At 35.9% G+C, this 20298-nt stretch overlaps 1 protein-coding gene across 9 annotated transcripts in view; it reads left to right on the top strand.

Moving 5' to 3' along the window:
* Positions 1-20298, top strand: part of STXBP5L (syntaxin binding protein 5L) — a 419013-nt gene that overhangs the window by 158226 nt on the left and 240489 nt on the right. For 7 of the 9 annotated variants that reach the window (XM_072613876.1, XM_072613875.1, XM_072613874.1 and 4 more), the window contains 2 exons: positions 1045-1145; positions 13174-13308. In XM_072613876.1, the coding sequence (XP_072469977.1) occupies positions 1045-1145; positions 13174-13308 (236 nt within the window). Of the gene's footprint in view, positions 1-1044; positions 1146-13173; positions 13309-13356; positions 14792-20298 lie in introns of those variants that run through there. The other 2 variants (XM_072613880.1, XM_072613879.1) reach the window with 2 other exon arrangements.

Genomic DNA, 20298 nt, shown 5'->3' with positions numbered 1-20298 from the left:
TTTTTTTTGAGACTGGTTCTTCCTATTTCATCCAAGGTTTAAGTACAGTAACCCCTCATGGGCCTGAGCCCACTATTAATTGGAAATTAATATTTAATTGGAATTTAATTGGAAATTTTGGCGTGCTCCATTTCTCATGTGAGCCTGTTCCTTCCTCCTTAGGCAAACTGGTGCTCCCTCCTGCCCCTAGTCCCAAGGACTCATTGTATTGGTTCCAGACTTAGCATGGACACCAGACCATCTTTAGCCCCACTGCAGCTCAGAATTTCTGAGTTTAGATGAACCACCAGCTTCAGCATCCCCAGTAGCAAGGATTATAGGCATGTGTCACTATATCCAACAAGAATCTTAACAGAAGCAAGGTTGCAGCTTTTTTTCCCTTCCTATTTATTAGTGTCTGGTCTTAGTTGGATTTAAACTGACTCACTGTCAGTTTATTTGGTGATACATTCAATCCTGTGTACTGCACAGTCACTGGCTTGGTTTATTTATGAGAATCTCAGCTTTGCTCTCTGTGCTTATTACAGTAAAACAGGACCATTCCAGCTTGTCAATGGTCCTTTTCAAATGTCGCCTTCCAGAACAGAATGTAACATCCCAGATATAGTTCAAGTAGTACAGAGTATAGCAGTTCTGCTACCTCTGTAAGATCTAGAGTAGAGATCTGTGTTCAAACTACTTTTGACACTGGGTGACCTTGGGCAGATCACTTAACCTTTCTGAGTCTCTGGTTCTTTGGCTGGAAAATGAGTAGAATATCCGTAGCAATTTCCGGGCCAAATGAAATGGTTTATAGAAAGTATTTTGAAAACATCACAGCACCATGTTTATTATATTATGTTATGTTACATTATATTTATCCATCTATTATTATTGTTAATAATTATCATAATTAGTCCCTTTGTCTTAGAGGCCATGTTGACAGAATGACATTATCGACTGAAAAGTGAAAAATTCAGTAAATTATCTGGTAGTTTGTGTTGTTTGGAGAGTCCTAAATGTTAGTTGATTATTTACCATTATTTTAAATCTTTTTTGATGCAGGGTGCTTTGGTCAGTGCAAGTTCAGATGAAACACTTCATTTATGGAACCTTAGGCAGAAACGGCCAGCCATTCTACATTCTCTTAAATTTAACCGAGAACGGTAAGGATACATGAACAATTCCAGATATTTCTTAGTCCTTATCAGAAATTATTTTATGAGCAAATTTCAGGTCAGCCTTTTTCTAGGTCTTCCGGGTCCTCTGTTCAATGGTTCATATCTCAGTTCATCTGTTCTTGATTGTCCTGTGTAACTATCTTGGCCATGCCTTCCTCAAAATCTTCCACAGTGATGCACCTTTTATTTCATGTGAATCTACTTCTCTTCAGACTCTTAGTTTGGTCACTATTTAAAATATTGATCCTGTAATTGGAATTCCCCTATTAGTGAACAGAGAATTTTATGAGCTGGGAGTACTGGAGTACTTTACATGATTCTTTTATGTAGAGATTATCTTAGTGTTGACCCAAAACAATTAGAACCAAAACTATTAGCTGAATTTAGTTTTTTGGCATGTGCCCTGGAATCTGCACTAATATTATCACTATTGACCTACCTTTAAATATATTAAATATGTCACCAAGGTGGTGAGAGGGAAGATAAATATTAGAGAAATCATTTTTCACCAGACAAGGATTAGTTAGTAACTGTTAATTGTACTATTAGTTATAATAATACAAAAGGGCTTTCCACTAGAACTCCATTAGAACAACATTATAGAATATCTGAGATTACTACTCTGTAAAATAACATCCAGGAAGTAGTAAAAGGGAAATTCGAATTTAAGTCTCTTGAGTCTTATTCTAGAGTTCTTTCCATGATTCTCTGTTAGCACTTGGTAGAAATCATCCTGCTTTTAGCCCCCTTTGAGTATGGAAATCATCTAGGAAATGGAGAGTTAGAATGGTGCACTAGAAAAAGCTGTGGTCTTGAAGTGAACAGAGTTGGGTTTGAGTGTTGGCTCATTTTGATGTGCTGTGTGACCTTGGGGAAGTTAGTCACCCTCTGCAACCCTCTTATTCCAAAAAGAGGTAAATGTTATTATTTCTATTTTCTTTACTTTGCAGAATTGTTAGAAAAGCACTTTTTAAATTATACAATAACGTATAAATGTAAGCCATAATTATTATTATCATCATTAAAGTGATATACTTTATTTCATCATAGGACACATCTAGTCAATTTCTCCAATTCTATTCCATTTGTCAAGAGACAAACAACCTTGCTTGTTGTGGGCTCGGTGATGGTGCAGTTTGTTATTGTTGTTTTATTGATTAGCTGTGTTTGATTCTTGGTGACACCATGGTGGTTTTCTTGGCGAGATACTGGAATGGTTTTGCCATTTCCTTCTCTAGATCATTTTACAGATGAGGAAACTGAGGCAAACAGGAAACTGTGTCCAAGATCACACAGCTGAGAAGTGTCTTTAGGATTTGAACTCAGGTCTTCTGAACTTCAGGACTGTTACTCTATCCATTGACCCACCTAGCTGTCCCAGTGATATAGTTAGGTGGATATAAATCTAGTTGAATGATTGTGTCTGCAGAGTGGACGTTAATAGGTTGATGTCTCAGTAGAGAGAGATATTCAGTGAAATGCACTGAGGATTTGTCTTTGTCTTTTGAGTCACCTAAAATTTTAATTCTCAAGAGATTGTGATGTTCCAAGACCTATAACACCACTGAAAAAATATTAGTATTAAAAAAATAGGTTTTTGTGTCATATTCATTCACTGTGCTATTTGGTTTCCCAAATGTAGTCTAGTCCACTGCCTTCCTCCTATTAAAATCTGGATCAAGCTCAATGTCCTCTGCCTGTGGAGATACATACATACATACATACACACACACACACATGCACGCATGTACATCCATATGTGTGTGTATATATATATATATACGTATATAGTATATACATATATGTGTGTGTGTGTGTGTGTATACACACATCTATTCATCTGTACTAATTTAGTAGGTTACTCATCCCACTCTGTGTTATAGTCAGGAAAATGGTCTCCTGTAGATTCTTCGAACAGTCTCTTGAGTCATTGCTGGACCCTCCAGTACCCCTGGACTCATGCAGTTAGTATTAGTCATCCAAAAAATAGGTGGTCTGGTAGTTACTGATATTCTCTTGCTCACCTTGAAAACTATAATAGACTATTGGTGATTTTTCCTGTCTTTTGATATCTTTTCCTTTTCCAAATATCTCAAAAATCATCCCTTAGTTATTTAAAGGTTGTATTACCTCCAGCACCGATTTCTTTTGTTTATACTTGGTCTGATCCTGCTGTTTTCCCTGACTTCACTTTTTTAAGTGTCATCAGAATTTAGGATTTTAATGTCCAAATGTATTGATGCTACTCTTGCTGATAACAAAAATAGAAAATAATAGAAATGCTGGCAGAATTTTTCCATTTTGGCTAATAATTTAATGTAGGTAAAAGGTACCATTTCATTTAGTATTGTTTTTTCTTTTAAATTAATGATGCAACTATGCTAGGCTCAAGGTGATATGTATCTAATAACATTTTCAATCACTCTTCAACACATCTTCTCTAACTAGGCTGGTGTGCTTATTATATTGGTGCACATACTACTGTACTTTTTTCTTCCTACTTGAAATGCCTTCTCTCCTCCTCTCTGCCTCTTCAACTTTTATTAATCCTTTAAAACTATGATCAACTACCACATTTTCTGAATCCTCTCCAATCCCTCCTCTTCATGCCCATTTTCTTTTTATGTGAACTTATGTAAACTAGTAGAATTTTTATAGTTTCAACCACATAGTTTAGTGAAAGGGTTCTTAATCTTTTTTGTGTCATGGACCCTTTGGGCAGACTAATGAAGTCTATGGTACCCTTCACAGAATAATGTTTTTACATTCATAAAATAAAATACGTAGGATTACAAAGGAAACAATATGTGTGTATTCACATAGTTATCAAAAGATATTTTGAAAAACAAGTGCATAAACCACAAATTAATAACCCCTGGTTTGGAAACTAATTGGTATATTGCATTTTTCTCTTTTTGTTTTTAATTCTCTCTCCCAAACTAGATGAGAAATTCTTGAAGGGTGAGGACTGTGTTATATTTCTCTTGTGTCTCCCCTCTTTACTCTGACAAAGTGCCTGATACTCTTGGTATAAAGGCAATGCCCAACAGAAATTTGATTTTCATAATTCCATAGGGAAGGACTTTTGACTGTTGTATATTTTTTTCAATATATATTTCACAGATTTTGATTTTCTCTTGCTTTCCCATTACTAGTGTGTTCTACAGACAAATGAAGTGATTGCAATACTTTTACTATCCTGGGATTTTTCTATTTCACTATAATAATGATTACAAGCAAGAATGCCTCTAAGGTAACCTTCAGTTCTCTCTACACAGTCCCACATCTGGATCCAGTGTGAAAAAATGTAATTTTCAAAAACTCTGTGACTGAATATTGAGAGTTGGACTCTGAATCAGAAAGTTTTAATTTCATCCAACTCTACCCTGATTTATTTACTGTGTGGCCATGGACGTGTTTATGCCTGAAGATCTCCATCTGCAAAGTGGATGTAATAATCCCCTTTCCCATTCACTTCACAGTATGAGAAGTAATGAGATATTCAGCCCACTTCCTAAAACCACAGAGGGATGCCCTTTGTGAATTGAGATGAGGATAAAACATTCATCTCCTTCCCTGCAGAATTATTAGGGGAAGAATTCTCTGTCTTTCCTGGGCTGGAGAGCGTGTTGCAGTGTCCTGTGGAGCTGAAGGGAGAAAATTGGGATGATTATTTGTAAAATGCTTTGATTCCTTTGGGAAAAGATGCTGTATAAATTTGAGTGGTTATGATTTTATTTTTAGAATACCAATGAATGTGGTCTGTATTCATTTATAATAATGGTAAACCCTGTGGGACTAACACATTGCATTACTAAGATAAAAAACTGGTGATTTTGCTGATACCTCAAATAATATGAATTTTTACCAAACAGACGATAATTTAATCTTAGAGTTGGAATGAGTTTTTAGAAATGTTCTAGTTCAGTTTCTAATCCAATCAAGAATGTCTTCTATCCTTCCTACTGTCCTTGACAAGGCTTCAAGTCTCTGCTTGACCATTTTCTTTGATAGAAAGTTCATGATTATTTGTTCACATATGTATTGTTTGAAAGTATTTGCTCATAATACTGCTTCCCTGTATTGATTATAGTCCTTCCATTTGGAGCTCCATTCTGTTATCCCTTGTTAACTTAGTCTCCCTTCAGATAATTCACAATGCTCATATACTTCCCACAAGTGTTAGTGGAAATAAGTATACTTGGTTTCACCAGCTGATGATCCTCATATGACATAATTGCTTGATCCTTCTCTATCCTGGTCATCCTTCTCTGACTGCCTGTGCAGTGTGTCCAGGTGGGATCTAATTAGTACAAAGTAAAATAAGACTGTTCCTTCCCTTGTTCTATTCATGAAAGTGACTTATTCACAATACTGACCCTTATTAATCATATAGCTAAATAAAATCTTTGATTATTTTTTTTCACATGGACTGTTAAGACAGGTATCCATCATTTTGTATTTATATAATTGATATTTTTAACTCAATTGAAGGGATTTACATTTATCCCCACTATGGTTTGTCTTGTCAGTTTAAAGCCATTATTTCAGTTTATAGATATATTTGTGAATCCTTCTATAATTCTTCATTTATTAGCTTTGCATTCTTGTTTTTTATCAGCCAAAAATGATAAACCCATCCTCTACATCTCAATCTGATTCAACAATTCAACAAACAAGTCATTGATAAAAATGTTGAATAAGTCAAGAGCCAGGGACAGAGCTCTACTGCATCGTTCTATGTGCCAGTCTCCAGGATAACATTCACTATTAAATAATCTCTATGTAAGCTTATTCAAACAACCATTGATCTACCTAATTGATTTATCATCTAGCCTACATTTCCATCTTGAATATAAGAGTAACATAAAATATGTTGTCAAATGCTTTGTGGAAACCCAGATGTATTGTGTCTACAGCGGTCTCCTGACTTATCAATCTACTAACTCTGTTAAACAAGGAAACAGGATGTGCCCGTGGTAGGTGAATCCATTCTGTGTCCTATTGATTCACCACTTAATCTGCTAAGTATTCACAAATCATCCATTTAACAATCTGCTCTTGAATTTCCAGGGAAAAATGTCGTTTATCAACATATATTTTCCAGAATCAGCTTTTTTCTTTTTCATTTTTTTTTTTGAACATCTAATACTGGTTCACTTACTCAGTCTGCTAGCACTTCTCTCATCCTCCACATTTTGATCTAGTCCTCAATTTTTTCCATCAATTGTGGCTGAGTTGAGACACCATGCTTGCAAGTACTCATAACCCTAGAGAAGCATTGTGTGATTTGAGTAAGTGCAATCATGAAAGTAGGCATGCCCTGTAAATTGTGTATTTTACTATGTATTTGGATTATGTAACCACCTGGAAAAGGGACAAGTTGGAAATCAGTTGCTGTATTTGGAAATCAGAGGTCTGTCTGCCATAGACAGTAGTGATCAAAGGGTCATCTCATGAACTATAGTTTAGTTGACTCAAATATTCCAAAGGACTCTACATCACGACCTGCTGTTGTTACAACTAAGCCTCTCTAGGCAGCAGAAACAACAAGGGAAGTTTCTTGTTTTAAGTTTGGTTCCCATCCCTAGTCCATTTTCCAAAGCTTTAGTTTTTGTTCTTGACCTTTTGTACCTTCTCCTGAGAGAAAAGGGTTAGACCAGAGAGAAAGGGGAAATAGTCTAGAAAGGACTTTAGACTAGAGAAATATTTATTTCTTAATATTTTCAGCTGAACTAAAAAAGAGATTTTTAATATGTTTCCACAGTAACTAAGTGTTAGAGGTCATATCATTTTAAAAAATAGAATAGGAGCTATGCTTCAGAACTATGGCTAGAGGAGGATTTTGTAATCAAACAGTGGGTAGAAATTATTACAAATGACAAAAGTCCATGTTAATTACATATTTTCTAAACTGTGTGAAGAAAATGCTACTAGAAGAGAAACTTTTGAGTGGGAAATGTCTTTACTTCAAATATCTCATAAAAACCTGCTATTCAAGATATATAGAGAACTAATAGGAAAGTGGTCAAAAAATAAGAACATAGAGCTTTCAAAAGAAGGGTTATAAACAACCGTAGAAAAATGTTTCAAATCAGTAATAGTAAGAGACATTTAAAGTAAGTTTGCTTAATAACCTTATGCCCATCAAATTGGCAGAGGCAATAAAAAAAGTTAGTGTTGGGAGGACTATGCAAAGAAAGACCTACTGTGGCTTTGCTGGTGGAGCTCTGAAGTGGAGCAGCTATTCTTGAGAACAATTTGTAATTACTAGAGAAAAGTCACTAAACTGTTCATACCCTCAATTACTGTACTAGGCATGCACCTCAAAGAGTTTACTGACATCAAGAAAAACCTCATTTTTACCAAAATATATATAGTAGCATCTATAGGCCAAGGAAATTAGCCTTGCTGAAGCAACAAAGTATCCTGAGAGTGAGGGACAAAGAGAAAAGACAGACAGACAGACAGACAAGAAGCAGCATGTGCCAAGTGCCACCACTGCTACTTCAAGCTCTACTTCCTTCAGACTGCCCAGGAGACTATGCAGAATACTGAGCCTAAAATCCCTGAGAAGAGCAGGGCCCTTAGACCACTGACCTTGCTTCCAGCCTGCCTCAGTAGGCATCCCTCAGAAGAACATCCCTTGAGGGACTAAGACCTGGCAGCTTTCTCTGCAGGTGCTATCGTAGGCCTTGGTGCTTCATCAGCCACAGCTTCTGAAGGACCAAAAAATAAAGTCTCACTACCAGAGCCCTTGGCCATGAAATGGTTCAATGGGTGTGATTTTATTCAAGATGAATGACATTTTAAAAGATGCATTACCATCTGTTTTACTACTGCACTCAAGGACCAATGGACCCCTTCTATTTGACTTAGTGCTAAATGCTTTGTACACTGCAAGTTCTTAATAAATGTTTCTTTCATTCATTCATTCATTTGTGGTAACATAGCTGAAAGCAGAATGGCTTTTTATTGAATGGAGAATAGCTGAACAAATTGGGATATATGAACTTAATAGAATATTATTGTGCCATCAGAAACAAAAGATATTTGGATTTAGAGAAACCTGGCAATATTTATATGAATTGATACAGAACCAAAGAGACACTATATACAATTACTACAGCATTGTGAATGAAAACAATATCAAAATGCATCTGAACTTAGAAGACATGCAGTGTTCAATATCTCTTATTAGAAAGGTAAAGGGAAAATAGAGCTACTGAATGTTGCCTCTTAGGTATGGTAGCTAGGTAGAATAGTGGAGAGAGTTCTGAATTCAGGAAGACTCATCTTCCTGAGTTCAAATCTGGCCTTAGACACTTACTAGCTGTGTGACCTTGAGCAAGTCACCTAACTCGGTTTGCTTCAGTTTTTCATGTGCAAAATGACCTGGAGAAGAAAATGGCAAACCAGTATCATTGCCAAGAAAACCCCAAATGGGGTCTCATAGAGCTGTGCATGACTGAAATGACTGAGCAACAACATGGTAGCTGTGTAGGTTGGTTTTGTTTAAAGGTTTCTCTTTGTTACAAGGGAGTATTCTATGGGCCAGGTAATGGAGATATATATTTGTGTATCCATATACATGTATGTGTGTGTATGCCAGTATCCTTTTGCCTTTCACCATGTCCTATAGTTATTTAGAAACCATAACTTTCTTTTATCTATTTTTGAATGCCTGAGATAAAATTATTTATTTTATACATGTATACCCTATGGTATATACTATATATGTATTATATATACATATGTATGAGTATATTCACATGTATATATATACATACATATATATCCAAACATAGCTTACACACACACACACACACACACACACACACACACACACACACACACACGACTGGTATAAAATAAAAACAAAAAGACCAGAAATTTCAAGTTTATCCTTAACAAACCAAGACTTAATGTGGATTATGCAAGAAAATGGTAGAAATTGTGCAATACAAACAGTACAGTTTGTAAAAATAATTACATCTATTAAATACTTAGAAAGACATGACTTAGTGCTAGAATTATGTATGTTTTCTTTGTCTCATGGACTGACAGATGACCAGTTCTCATATTACTAAGGTAGACTGTAAATATCTGGAAGAATTCAGCTCATAAATTGTACTGGAACCAGCCATTCCCAGACCCAGCCCACGGTCACTCAGACATAATATTGATCTATAAAAATTTGAGAACAGTGTCTTAAAATAGTTAGTGTTATAGCATATACTCCTGATCTCCAAACTACCTGGAATAAAAGCCAACAATACCTGCCAGGGTGATGAAAATCCTGTTGGAAAAAGGATGAGGGATGAAGTGCATATCATCTCTGTTGTCCTGTCTGTTCATGAGGAGCTACTGAGGTTTATTTAGTAATTGGGGTGACACGATGAGGCCTGCTTTTTAGGAAGATCATTTTGGTGACTGAAAGGAAGATGGATTAGAATGGGAAGAAAGTTGAGGAATGAATACCGATGAGAAGGCTAGACTAGCCTGGCTGAGAGCTAATGAAGGCCTAAACTCGGGTGGGCTATTACATGAGTGGAGAGAAGGTGTAAGCAAAAGAGATGTTATGGAAATAGAAGGGTGCCAGCGATCCCCCCAGTGAGCCTGTGGTGAAGGAGCTTATGTTGTACAACTTTGTGACCTCTCGGCTTGTCTAGCCTTCTTATTGGTATCTGTGCCTCCACTCTTCCCATTCCATCTATCTTCCTTACAGTCATCAAATTGATTTTCCTAAAAAATGAGGCTCACTACATCCCTCACTACTGAATAAACCCCAGTGGCTACTATTACATCTAGTATTAAATATAAACTCCCTTATCTGGCATTTCAGGCTCTTCACAATCTGGCCCCTTTTTTTCCTTTCCAGTTTTCTTATACATTATTCCCCTCCACGTACTGTGTGGTTCAGCCATGCCAGCGTACTTGTTATTCATCACACATCATTATCTCTCTACCTTTGTAGCAGCTGTCCTTTATGCCTAGAAAATTCTTACTACTTACCTGAGCCCCTTGTACTCCCTGGTTTCTTTCACAACTCATCTTAGGCACTATATTCTGTACGAAGCCTTTCCTAATGTCCCCTAGTTGTTAAGTCCCTCTGTCTTCAAAATACCTGATATTAATTTTGTATGTATTCTGTAAATGAACATTTACATGTACGTGAATAAACATATGTTGTCTTCTCTGTTAGAATATTATTCCCTTGAGGGCAAATATTTCACCCTTATCTTTGTATTCTGAGGTTTGGGCACAGTGCCTTGAATATAGCAGACAATAAATGTTTGTTGATTAACTGATTAATGAATCAGATTCAGGATTACATAGCATGTCCATGAATATGGGTGATTCTTAAATGTTGATCATGAAACTAAATATCTCAATTAAAACTGAACAATTCAATAACTTTGATAAATGGCAAAACATCAGAATGATCACAATGATTTATGTTAGCCTGTTAGTCAAACCATCAGCAATTAACCAAATTTAGTCAGATTTTCTCTCAATACCTTCCAATCACTGGTCCAGTAAGATAGGAAATTAAATTCAAGTGGATTTTCTTTCACGTCTGTATTTGGCCTTGTTTTATCTATTCTTTTTGGCTCCCACTAAGTAACAGCAGAACCAATGGATTTGTTTTCTTATTGATATTCTATTTCTTTCTTTTTTATTTGCCATGGTTTTGTTTGGAATTACATTTTACCTTATGGTAAAAGTTTGATTGTTGTTAAAAATCCCTATACTTGAGCTTAAAACAGTTCTCAGGCATTATCTTCCTTTGTCCTTCAAATAGTTTTGGGAAGTGAGCTTTCATTTGTCTTAGAACAGACTTAGAACAGATTTCTTTGATATAAGGAATTCCCTGAGAGAAAACTTTCCATACCAATAAAGATCAGTGTTTGCTCTGAAATTTCGAGTTTCTTAGAGAGTTACCTGGCCTGCTGGGAGGCTAAGTATTTTGCCCAGGGTTACATAGCCAGTGTGCTGTCAGAGAAAGGACCCAAGTCATCCTGATTCCAGCATTCTTTGCACTATATCACATTGCATTTTCAATTTAAAATCACAGAATTGCGCTTGGATTCTAGCATGATAGAATATAGCATCCCCAAGGACCAAAGCTAAAGAAAATAATTTGGCCGATCCAGGTTGGAAACAAGTAACTAACCTGAGTACTTGCACATTTCCCAAATATATATAGTTTGGAAATTTCTAAAACTTCTCACTTTATAGTAATTTAAACTTTATACTCTTAAATGGATTAAAAAGGTAATGAATGATTTTAATAAAGGAGCATGGAGGAAGGATTGCACCACAAAAGCATGATCAAGGTTATTTTTCCAAATGTACAATTTGAAAGGAAAAAAATTCTGAATTGTTAAGGTGGTAGGAATGCTAATAGTTGGCCAACATGTAGAGTTGTCTATTTTAGAATTTTCCAACTGGGATGATAAGGCCTTGAAACATAAAAGATCCTTCTACTTTGGTCATAGATAGTTAGGTTGTTAATTCATCTTGGAAGCACTTATCTATTAGCAATGTTCTACAGCTCATGGCTGTAAGATCCAGAGTATTTAGGTGAATGTCCTTGATAACTTAGCTTAGAAAAATGGGACTACTTCGTGAATCAACCAGAATGAGTGTGTAATCAGGGCAAATCACGAATTGCTTCAATTCATTTGGATATTTGCAATGATATAATTGAGGTGCGAAGAGTTTAATTATAAATAAATTTTGTATTCAGTTTTAATCAGTGCTTTGATGTCATCTGGTATTGATACTTTTAGCATATGTGAGAATTTGCCATTTCTAGGCATACCTTAGGGGATAGTGGTTTTCAGGAACTAGTTAAAGTCAATTCTAATAATAATCAGAATACTAATGATAGATTGTATTTACTTGGTGTTTTAAGGTTTAAATAACGTTTTGCATATACATTATTTCATATAATCCTCACAACTCTGGGAGGTAGCTATTGCTATTCATTTTACAGATGAAGAAACTGAGACTTGGGTCATGATTCACCCATGGTTTTACAGCAAAATAAAACATTCCACCCCAAAATAACAAAGTAGAACATTAGGATCTATAAAGTAGGTAGCATAATAACTAACACAAGCACATTTGGCTTTGTCTCAGGGCTTGACTGACATCTCTATGCCAAGCCTTAAGGTCCATTACCAGGGTTCTGTTGTCATGATTCATTTTTCCCTTTAGAGTAAGGGCCAGTACTCTGGGGCTGACTTACACTGGTATGATTGAGCCTGAGAAAGACACTATATCCTGGGCCACTGTCTTCCTTTCCATTGCACCCATGGCGAGACTGTTATCTGTGGCAACATTTCCTCTTGGTCTCTTCCTATCATACCACCATCATTCTGACAGTCCTCTAGGCCATATCCTTCACCGACTTTCATTATTTCTTGCAATCTCTCCTCAGTTTCAGCTGAATTCAACTTAGGTTTTTACTACTTACAGCTATTCATTATTTATTATAGATTTGAATGTAAGTGATTGTCAAGGTTCATTCATTAATTTCACAAACAGTTCATCCATTATAACAAGGTACTAAGTGAGATAGCTTCAAAAATCTGGACATTTGGTATAATTAAGCATAGTGATAACCTCTTTGTGAATTCTGAAATTTATATTTTTTAGACCCAATTTTGATTTGAAATTAATACTATAAAAATCAAAATCTTTCAGTAATATTGTACCATTGCTATTACGTCTATATCCTTTAATGATTTAATGTTAATATAGTATCAGTAAATATCATTGTTGGCAAAGGGACTTTTATGTGTCTGTTATACAAAATATTAGATATTTTGATGTCTAATTCTGATGTACTAAAATTAAATAATACCTTTCTTCAAGCAATAAGGCATGCTAATAGATATTTTGATTTAAAAAAATTCAAGAATAGTTACCTGTAATTTTGTAAAACTGTGGCATCCAAAAAGTTAGAATTCAGATATTTCAATTGCAATTTTCTTTCTTTCAGAATTACTTACTGTCATCTACCTTTCCAGAGTAAATGGCTCTATGTTGGAACAGAAAGAGGAAATACACACATTGTAAACATTGAATCTTTCATTCTTTCTGGATATGTTATCATGTGGAACAAAGCAATTGAACTGTAAGTTGAAGTTTATTATTGTTTTGTTAATATGGGCATTTCATGCTGTGCTTAAAGATTTGATTTACTTATATAATACTGCATAGCTCTTTGAAACTTTTGTAGACACCTTTTAGTTTGATCAAGGTCATAGAGGAAGCCCTCCAGTAATGTCAAACTGGTGCCTCATTGTGGTATTGAAAAGACACTGGGTTCTCCAAGGTCCTTCAGGTAGAGTCAAACATTCTTGAAAGTCTCACCAAGCCAGAGCTTTGTGATGGACTTTTGTATTTGATCTCTAAGGACCAGCCTCACTAAATTCAGAAAGACTCATCACTGAATGTTTAGCTTCCAGCTAATTCATTTTTTTTTTTAGTCATTTGCAACTATTAAAAAAACACATACTAGAGGAGAACTTATCTCTGTTGGTGAACGATGAAATGATGAAATTACAGATCTTTTTAAGTAAGAGTAAACAGGTTCAGAAAGAAATAAAATTCTGGAATTATTAAATTAATGTAAATAAGCATCTAAAAGAGAAGGCATATCAAATTAATCTGTTTCCTTTTTGCCATGGTTACTGATTTTCAAAAATCTCATCTCTTCACATCCCTAACCACTGTCTAACCTCCACCTCCTACCTATTTCCTTAGTTCTTTTGAGTGAATCACTGTGCTCCAGGTCACCCAGAATTATAACCTTGGGGTTATCCTTCCTCTTTGTTTACCTGGCTGCCACTCTTGTTTGGACCCTCGCAGCTTCTTGCTGCAAGATTCTAATAGCATCCTCACTTCTAGTTTCCTTCTTATACATAGGTGGTCTAGTGATGCCATTCCTCTGTTCAACGACTTTCAGTTGTCCTCTATCATTTATAAGGAAAACATGCCAGCTCCCCGGTCTGTCATTTAAGTCTCTCTACAATGAGGATCATTTACTCCTCCAACTCTATTTCATATCATTCCTCATTATATACTCTGATTTCCAGTATTACTCTCTGTTTGTTGACAATGGCTGTTCCCTGTGCTTCAAATGCTTTCTATTTGAAAGTCTCTGCCTTTCAAATCCTTCTCTTTCTCTAGTGCCACCTCCTACATGAAGCTTTGTCCAGTTTTTGTTAGTGTCCTCTCTTTCCTCAAATTACTATATTTTTGACACATCTTTCCTGTAAGCTCCTTTGATGGACCTGTAATACAACCATTCTTGAAAGAAATTTGGAATTAGGAAAATAAAAAGACTAAAATGTCCATTCCCTTTGACCTAGAAACTCCACTGTTGGGCATATACCCCAAAGAGGTTATTGAAAAAATACACAGAAATAATTATAGCAGCACTTTTTGTGGTAGCAAAGAACTGAGAACAAAGAATATGCCACTGGAAGCAGAGAGCATGATGAATACAGAGAAGTGTAGAAAATCTTATGTGAACTGATGCAAAGTGAACTAAGCAGAGCCAAGACTACAGCAGCAACATAGATGGAAAGCACAGCAACCCAAAACAATCCAAGGTGAGTGCTGTGAAATCACAAAGAACAAGCTTGACTCTAAAGAAGATATAATAAAAGACCTCCCCCAATTCCTTTGTGGAGGTGGTGTGCCCATGGATATAGAATTTTGAATATAATGCCATTTTTTCTATATATTGGTCAATTTTGCTGATTTTTTTCCTTCCTCTGTCTTTTAAAAAATTCCTTATTATAAGGAATAGATGTCTAGGAGTTGAGATGGAGAGAGGGATACAGGAGGAAATCTAGACCAAATAAAAGTATATATATGTAGAAGTATAATATCTATCTAAAAATACTTCCTTGAAGGCAGGAACTGTTTCAGTTTTGTCTTTGTGTCTCAAGCACCTAATATTGTGCTTGCAGATGATAAGCACTTAATAAATGTCTGTTGACTATAACTGAATTGCATTACTAGACCTACCTATCAGAAGAATGCTATAAACTAGTTTATCTGGATTTTATCAGAGTGTATGGACAGGCCCTTGTGATGGACAAAATGTAGATATGTAATAAAATGGATGAATTTGGGACTTGTTATTGGCCAGACCCCCCCAAAAAGCATTGATTAATGGATTAGTGTCAACCTACATGGATATCTCTAGTGAAGTTTTTTAAGACTCAATCCCTGACTTTGTTCTATTTAGTATTTTTAACAATGACTTGGATAAAGACATAGATGGCATGCTTACCAAATTTGTGGATGGCATGAAGTTTAGAAGAATATTGGATATATGTCTTCTCCCTTAGCCACGCTCTGAGAAAAAAAAAGTTGTCACCAGTTAATGACCCCATTTCTTCTCTTCCCACATACTTCTCAGTCCCCTGCGTTCTGGTTTCCAAACTCAGCATTTAACTAAACTACTCTGTCCAAGGTGGCCAACAATCACTTACCTGCCTCATTTAAAACTTTCTCATGCCATCTTTCAGCTCTAACCCAATAAGACCTAAGGCTTCTGGACCTTTTAAACTCACAAAGTCTCTTCCAAACCTGGATGGGTCTAGTTAGGGCTATTGATTTGCCTAATATCAAGAGAAAAGACAAAAAGGAATAAAAGGCAGGTACTAAAAGCTGGGCCTACTGATGCTCTGTGCTGTGGCTAAGAACTTCCTGCTGGCTCACTGGGACACCACCTTGTGCTGGACAGTGCTCCCCTTTTGCCCAAGTGAGACAGACCTTTCCTGAAGTCATTCTAAGTTATCTTGGGCTGGAAAATTATTTCACTGCATCTTTTTTTGAGTTCTGTCATTCCAGAATTCATTAAGAGGCTTGATTTAATGGGGTTTTTTTGAGGGAAACTAGAGAGAGCTCAAGCAACTTCCTGGCTTTTCTCCATTGTTTTGGCTCTGCCTCCCCTACACTACCTGTTTGACCAGGTAACTGCCCAGTTAAGAACTCTTACTGGCTTCTGTTATGTTTAGGCTAAAAATCTAAATTCCTCCATTTGACCATTTAATGTCCTTCATAATCTGATTCCAACTCCCCTTTCTAAGCTTTCTTCCTATTACTCTCCCTTCAGGCACTTCTACTCAAACTGACTGACTTGCTGGTCCCAAATCTTGGTACTCCATCTCCCTCTGTAATGTCCATGTGCTTTTCTTTCTCCTCTACTCATGTCACCTCCTACTTTCTTACCCTCCCTACTTATTACTTAGTGTTCTCTCCTTCCTCAGATTATTAGATATATATACTTATATATTCACATGTTGCCTGTGTTCATATGTTACATCTGCCCAGATCATACATTCCTTTAGGGTAGGACCTGCTTTCCTTGTTGTTTTTGAATTCCTAGCACTTGACACAGTGCCATGTAGGTGTTTAATAGATGATTCGGATGGGATTTTCATTTTGATAGGACCTGGAGTAGATTTTGAGAACCCAGGGTTGCTTCTATATTTTTGTTTAAGTTTCTCTAGTTATGACAAAAAAAAATTAAGGTTTTGCTACATGCTATGACTATAAAGTAATAAGAATGGTTATAGAAGTCACACATGAAAATCAGTCTCATTACTTCATGTCACATTTAGTCTAACTACTTCCATTGTGAGTACAGAGTGAGGTGAACTCACCTTTAGATATGTAAAGTAACCAAAAATACGATTCAGTAGATCCTAATTGTTCACTTGCCTTTTGATCCATTAGAAAGAGTGTGCTTGATTTGGAAAAGAGGGAGCCATCAATATTTTCACTTTTACTGGTGACACGAAATCTTTGCCCTAATACTTAATCATGTGACTATTTGGAGATACTAAAATGTTCGTTTTTAAGGAATTCAAAGGCCATGTATTTATAGTAACTAGTCTAAAAATATCCTGATGAATCTTCAGACCAGGAAAATGTCCTCTGAATTACTTTCTCATAACATATGGTGTTTGTACTGGCTACTGTATCTTTGTGGACTCCATGAGTAGATGAATCTCAACGCCAATAGTATAACTTTAGGGCAAGTGTCTTCTGAATGAGTATTTGTTATATGATTTTTCTGTTATATTAATGATAAATTGACATACCTAAAAATTATCTTATTAAAATCTTACCATGCAATGTGGGTGGAATAATACATTTTAGGGAGTAATCATTCTTATGGATCTTTGGACATGATATGAATAAAAAGTAGGAAGTTATCTAGATAAGTGTACCCCTTACTTCAATCCATTTCTTGCCTACTTCTTTATGTATTCCTCTTTTACTCTTTTCATTTTTCCTTATTATTCTCTTCTATCTAGGAATTATTCAGTTTGACTCTCATAGGTGTATGTTACGTATCTAGTCTCACCTGGACTTTTCTCTTAAGTGTGATGACAAGAAGTGGAATTCATGGCTATCATAGCTCTGGGATTTGGCCTGCAAATGAGAGTGGATAGGGAAATTTTCAGATGAGTGTGTGTGTCTGACACAGATGCACAAATGAATTCTCCTTAATGCAATTTAATTTACAATCCTTATTTCTAATGCTACCTCCAGTTGACTTCCATATGTTTCTTGGTCTTTTCCTATCTTTTGGCTAGAATTTTAATGTCTAATTGATATACATCAAAGCCTTCTCTACTTCACGCGGCCAGAGTAGGCAGATAGTTTTCTTTGTATGTGATCATTCTTTATTTTCAACAACTGATTAGGGCTTATCCATGATGGGTGTCCCCAAAATATCCATAGATCCCTTTCTCTGAATTCCAGATCCTTAACTATATCTCCATGGAGTGATTCATTTCTCTTGCTCGTTACCATCATTATTCCACTCAGAGTCCCCTCTGTATTGGAGTTCTGTCTTACTGAATTGTGGATAGTGACAGGTTGTAAATACTAGGTAAGGAACAAAGGCTGATAAGGCTAGGGCAAGGATTGTTGTATCTAGTAGGCATATAAAGTATGTGTTAAAACTAGGTAGAAAAGGTGGAATAAGGGCATACTAAAAGAATCAGTATGGGATCAAAAGTCTAGTTAAGAGACAAGAACAGGATAAATACTTGGAGGACAGGAGGTCCCAGTTCTAGTAGATATTTAAGAGATGTGCAAAAGTTGAAAAGGCAAGGAAAGTAATAATAACTGTGTTCATTATAAAGTGATTTAAGGTTTGCAAAGTTCTTTTCATGCATTATTTCATTTTGTCCTCACAAAAACCTATTATCATTTTAGAGATGAGGAAACAGAGGCTTAAAGAGGTTCTCAGTGACTTGCCCATGGTCACACACAGCTAGTGTCTGAAGCAGGATTTAAACTCAGGTCTTCCTAACACCTAGTCTAGTATTCTACTCACTGTGCCACCTCACTGCCTGAAAAGCAAGCAAGAGAACAGATTCAAAGCAGCATTAATATAAGTAACACTGCAATAGGGGAGCATTCATGTGCTTCCTGTCAGGGAACCTCCAACTCCAACTTTATTTAGGACTTGTAGGTAGAAGGACCTGACTGGGATGGTTAGTGAAGAGACAGGGAGATCAGAGGATTCTGAAGCAAACAGATTCTGGCTCCCCTCCGAGGGTTTTAAATCTCTGTAGTTTGTACTCTTGATCAGGATTCTCATAATCTAGCAATTTGGGTTGGATATTCAGCATTTATGCCTGAGTTTTTAGTAGAACATTTAAGAAACTTGGAATTAGAATGCCCACCTTATTTGATCCACAGAATGTATGTATCACACATACATGCATGCATACATATGTGTATGCATGTGTGTACATGCATGTACGAGTGTCACTTAGAAAGACCCAACAAAAACATAACTTCTGAATATTAAAACTTTGAAGTTATACTTTTAAGAGCCAAAGCAACATTTCTGAGAACTTCTGGAAGCACTTGCAAAATTATTTGATTCAGATAGGACCACAAATTTTTCTTCAGTGTAAAGAATATTCCCCTGTGGAGCTTGACTTTTTGATGTGATTAGTGTATATATCTGCTAAACTACATCCTTACCCTTCTCCAAAATTCTGTTGAGATATTATCTTCTTGATGAAGCTAAGCTCATCATTGTAATGATCATGGTAGCATCTCTTGACTTGCCCACATGTATGGTATAAGAAATCTGTTACCAGTCATCTGCTTATTCTTTAGGTTCTGTTTTTGGTGTTTGCTCTTAGGTGTTCATAAATATCCATTTCCTTCACCAAAATCTAAGTTTCCTCAGGGCACAAACTTGTCTTCCATTTCCTTTTGTCTTCCCACACTATCCATTTCAATGTTCAGGACACAGTGGGTACGCAATAAATGTCATGGACTAACAAATTATTGATGCACCAATATTATAATTAGCCATTACACAGTGAGCATATTTCTGAAATTATATGCAAATTATCTGGGCAAGTTGACAGCATTCCTTTCTCTTTCCCAGGCAATTGCTGTCAACTGTTTTTAGTTTTCATTTTCAGATAGCATTTTCTTTCTAGAGACCTTATTTTTGTCAATATTTCATATTTTCATTTTTTAAAAAGAAGCTTTTTCTATCTATCAGACAATTATATTTCCCCAAACAAATTATTTAGCATAGTGGATAGAATCAGCAAGACTTTGTGTCAGACGTGTCTCTCACACAGTGTGACAATGGATAAGTCATATAATTCCTCGGAACCTTAGTTTCCTTTTCTTTAGAGATAACTATACCCATAGTACCAATCCCACGCTTCTTTGAAGATTGAATTGAATTGGAAACCCCATGGGGTAGGTATTATATGTTTACGAGTAATTATAATTAAACAACTCGAAGGCATAGTACCTCATTTTAATCAGAAGTGAGTGCTGAAATTACAAAACGGGAATGCAGCAGTATGTAGAAAGGTCTTTTGCATAGTTGTTCATCTCTGAATTATTCTGTGACTTCACTTCTCAATTTTGAAAATCATCTTTCTTCCTGCATGAACTCTGATTTTTCAAACTAACCGGCACATTTTCCTAAAATTCTCGGATTACTACTCATTTAGTTGCACTAAATCAATATTAAACGTTTTAAAAGATAATTATCATGGTGCTTTAAAATTCCTTAAATATTTCTAGAATTCTTTCTGAGGTTGCT

This window comes from Notamacropus eugenii, chromosome 5 (assembly GCF_028372415.1).
Source record: "Notamacropus eugenii isolate mMacEug1 chromosome 5, mMacEug1.pri_v2, whole genome shotgun sequence".
NCBI lineage: Eukaryota > Metazoa > Chordata > Mammalia > Diprotodontia > Macropodidae > Notamacropus > Notamacropus eugenii.
The sequence above is the reverse complement of the archived record's forward strand: the minus strand, read 5'-3'. Positions and strand labels throughout refer to the sequence as shown.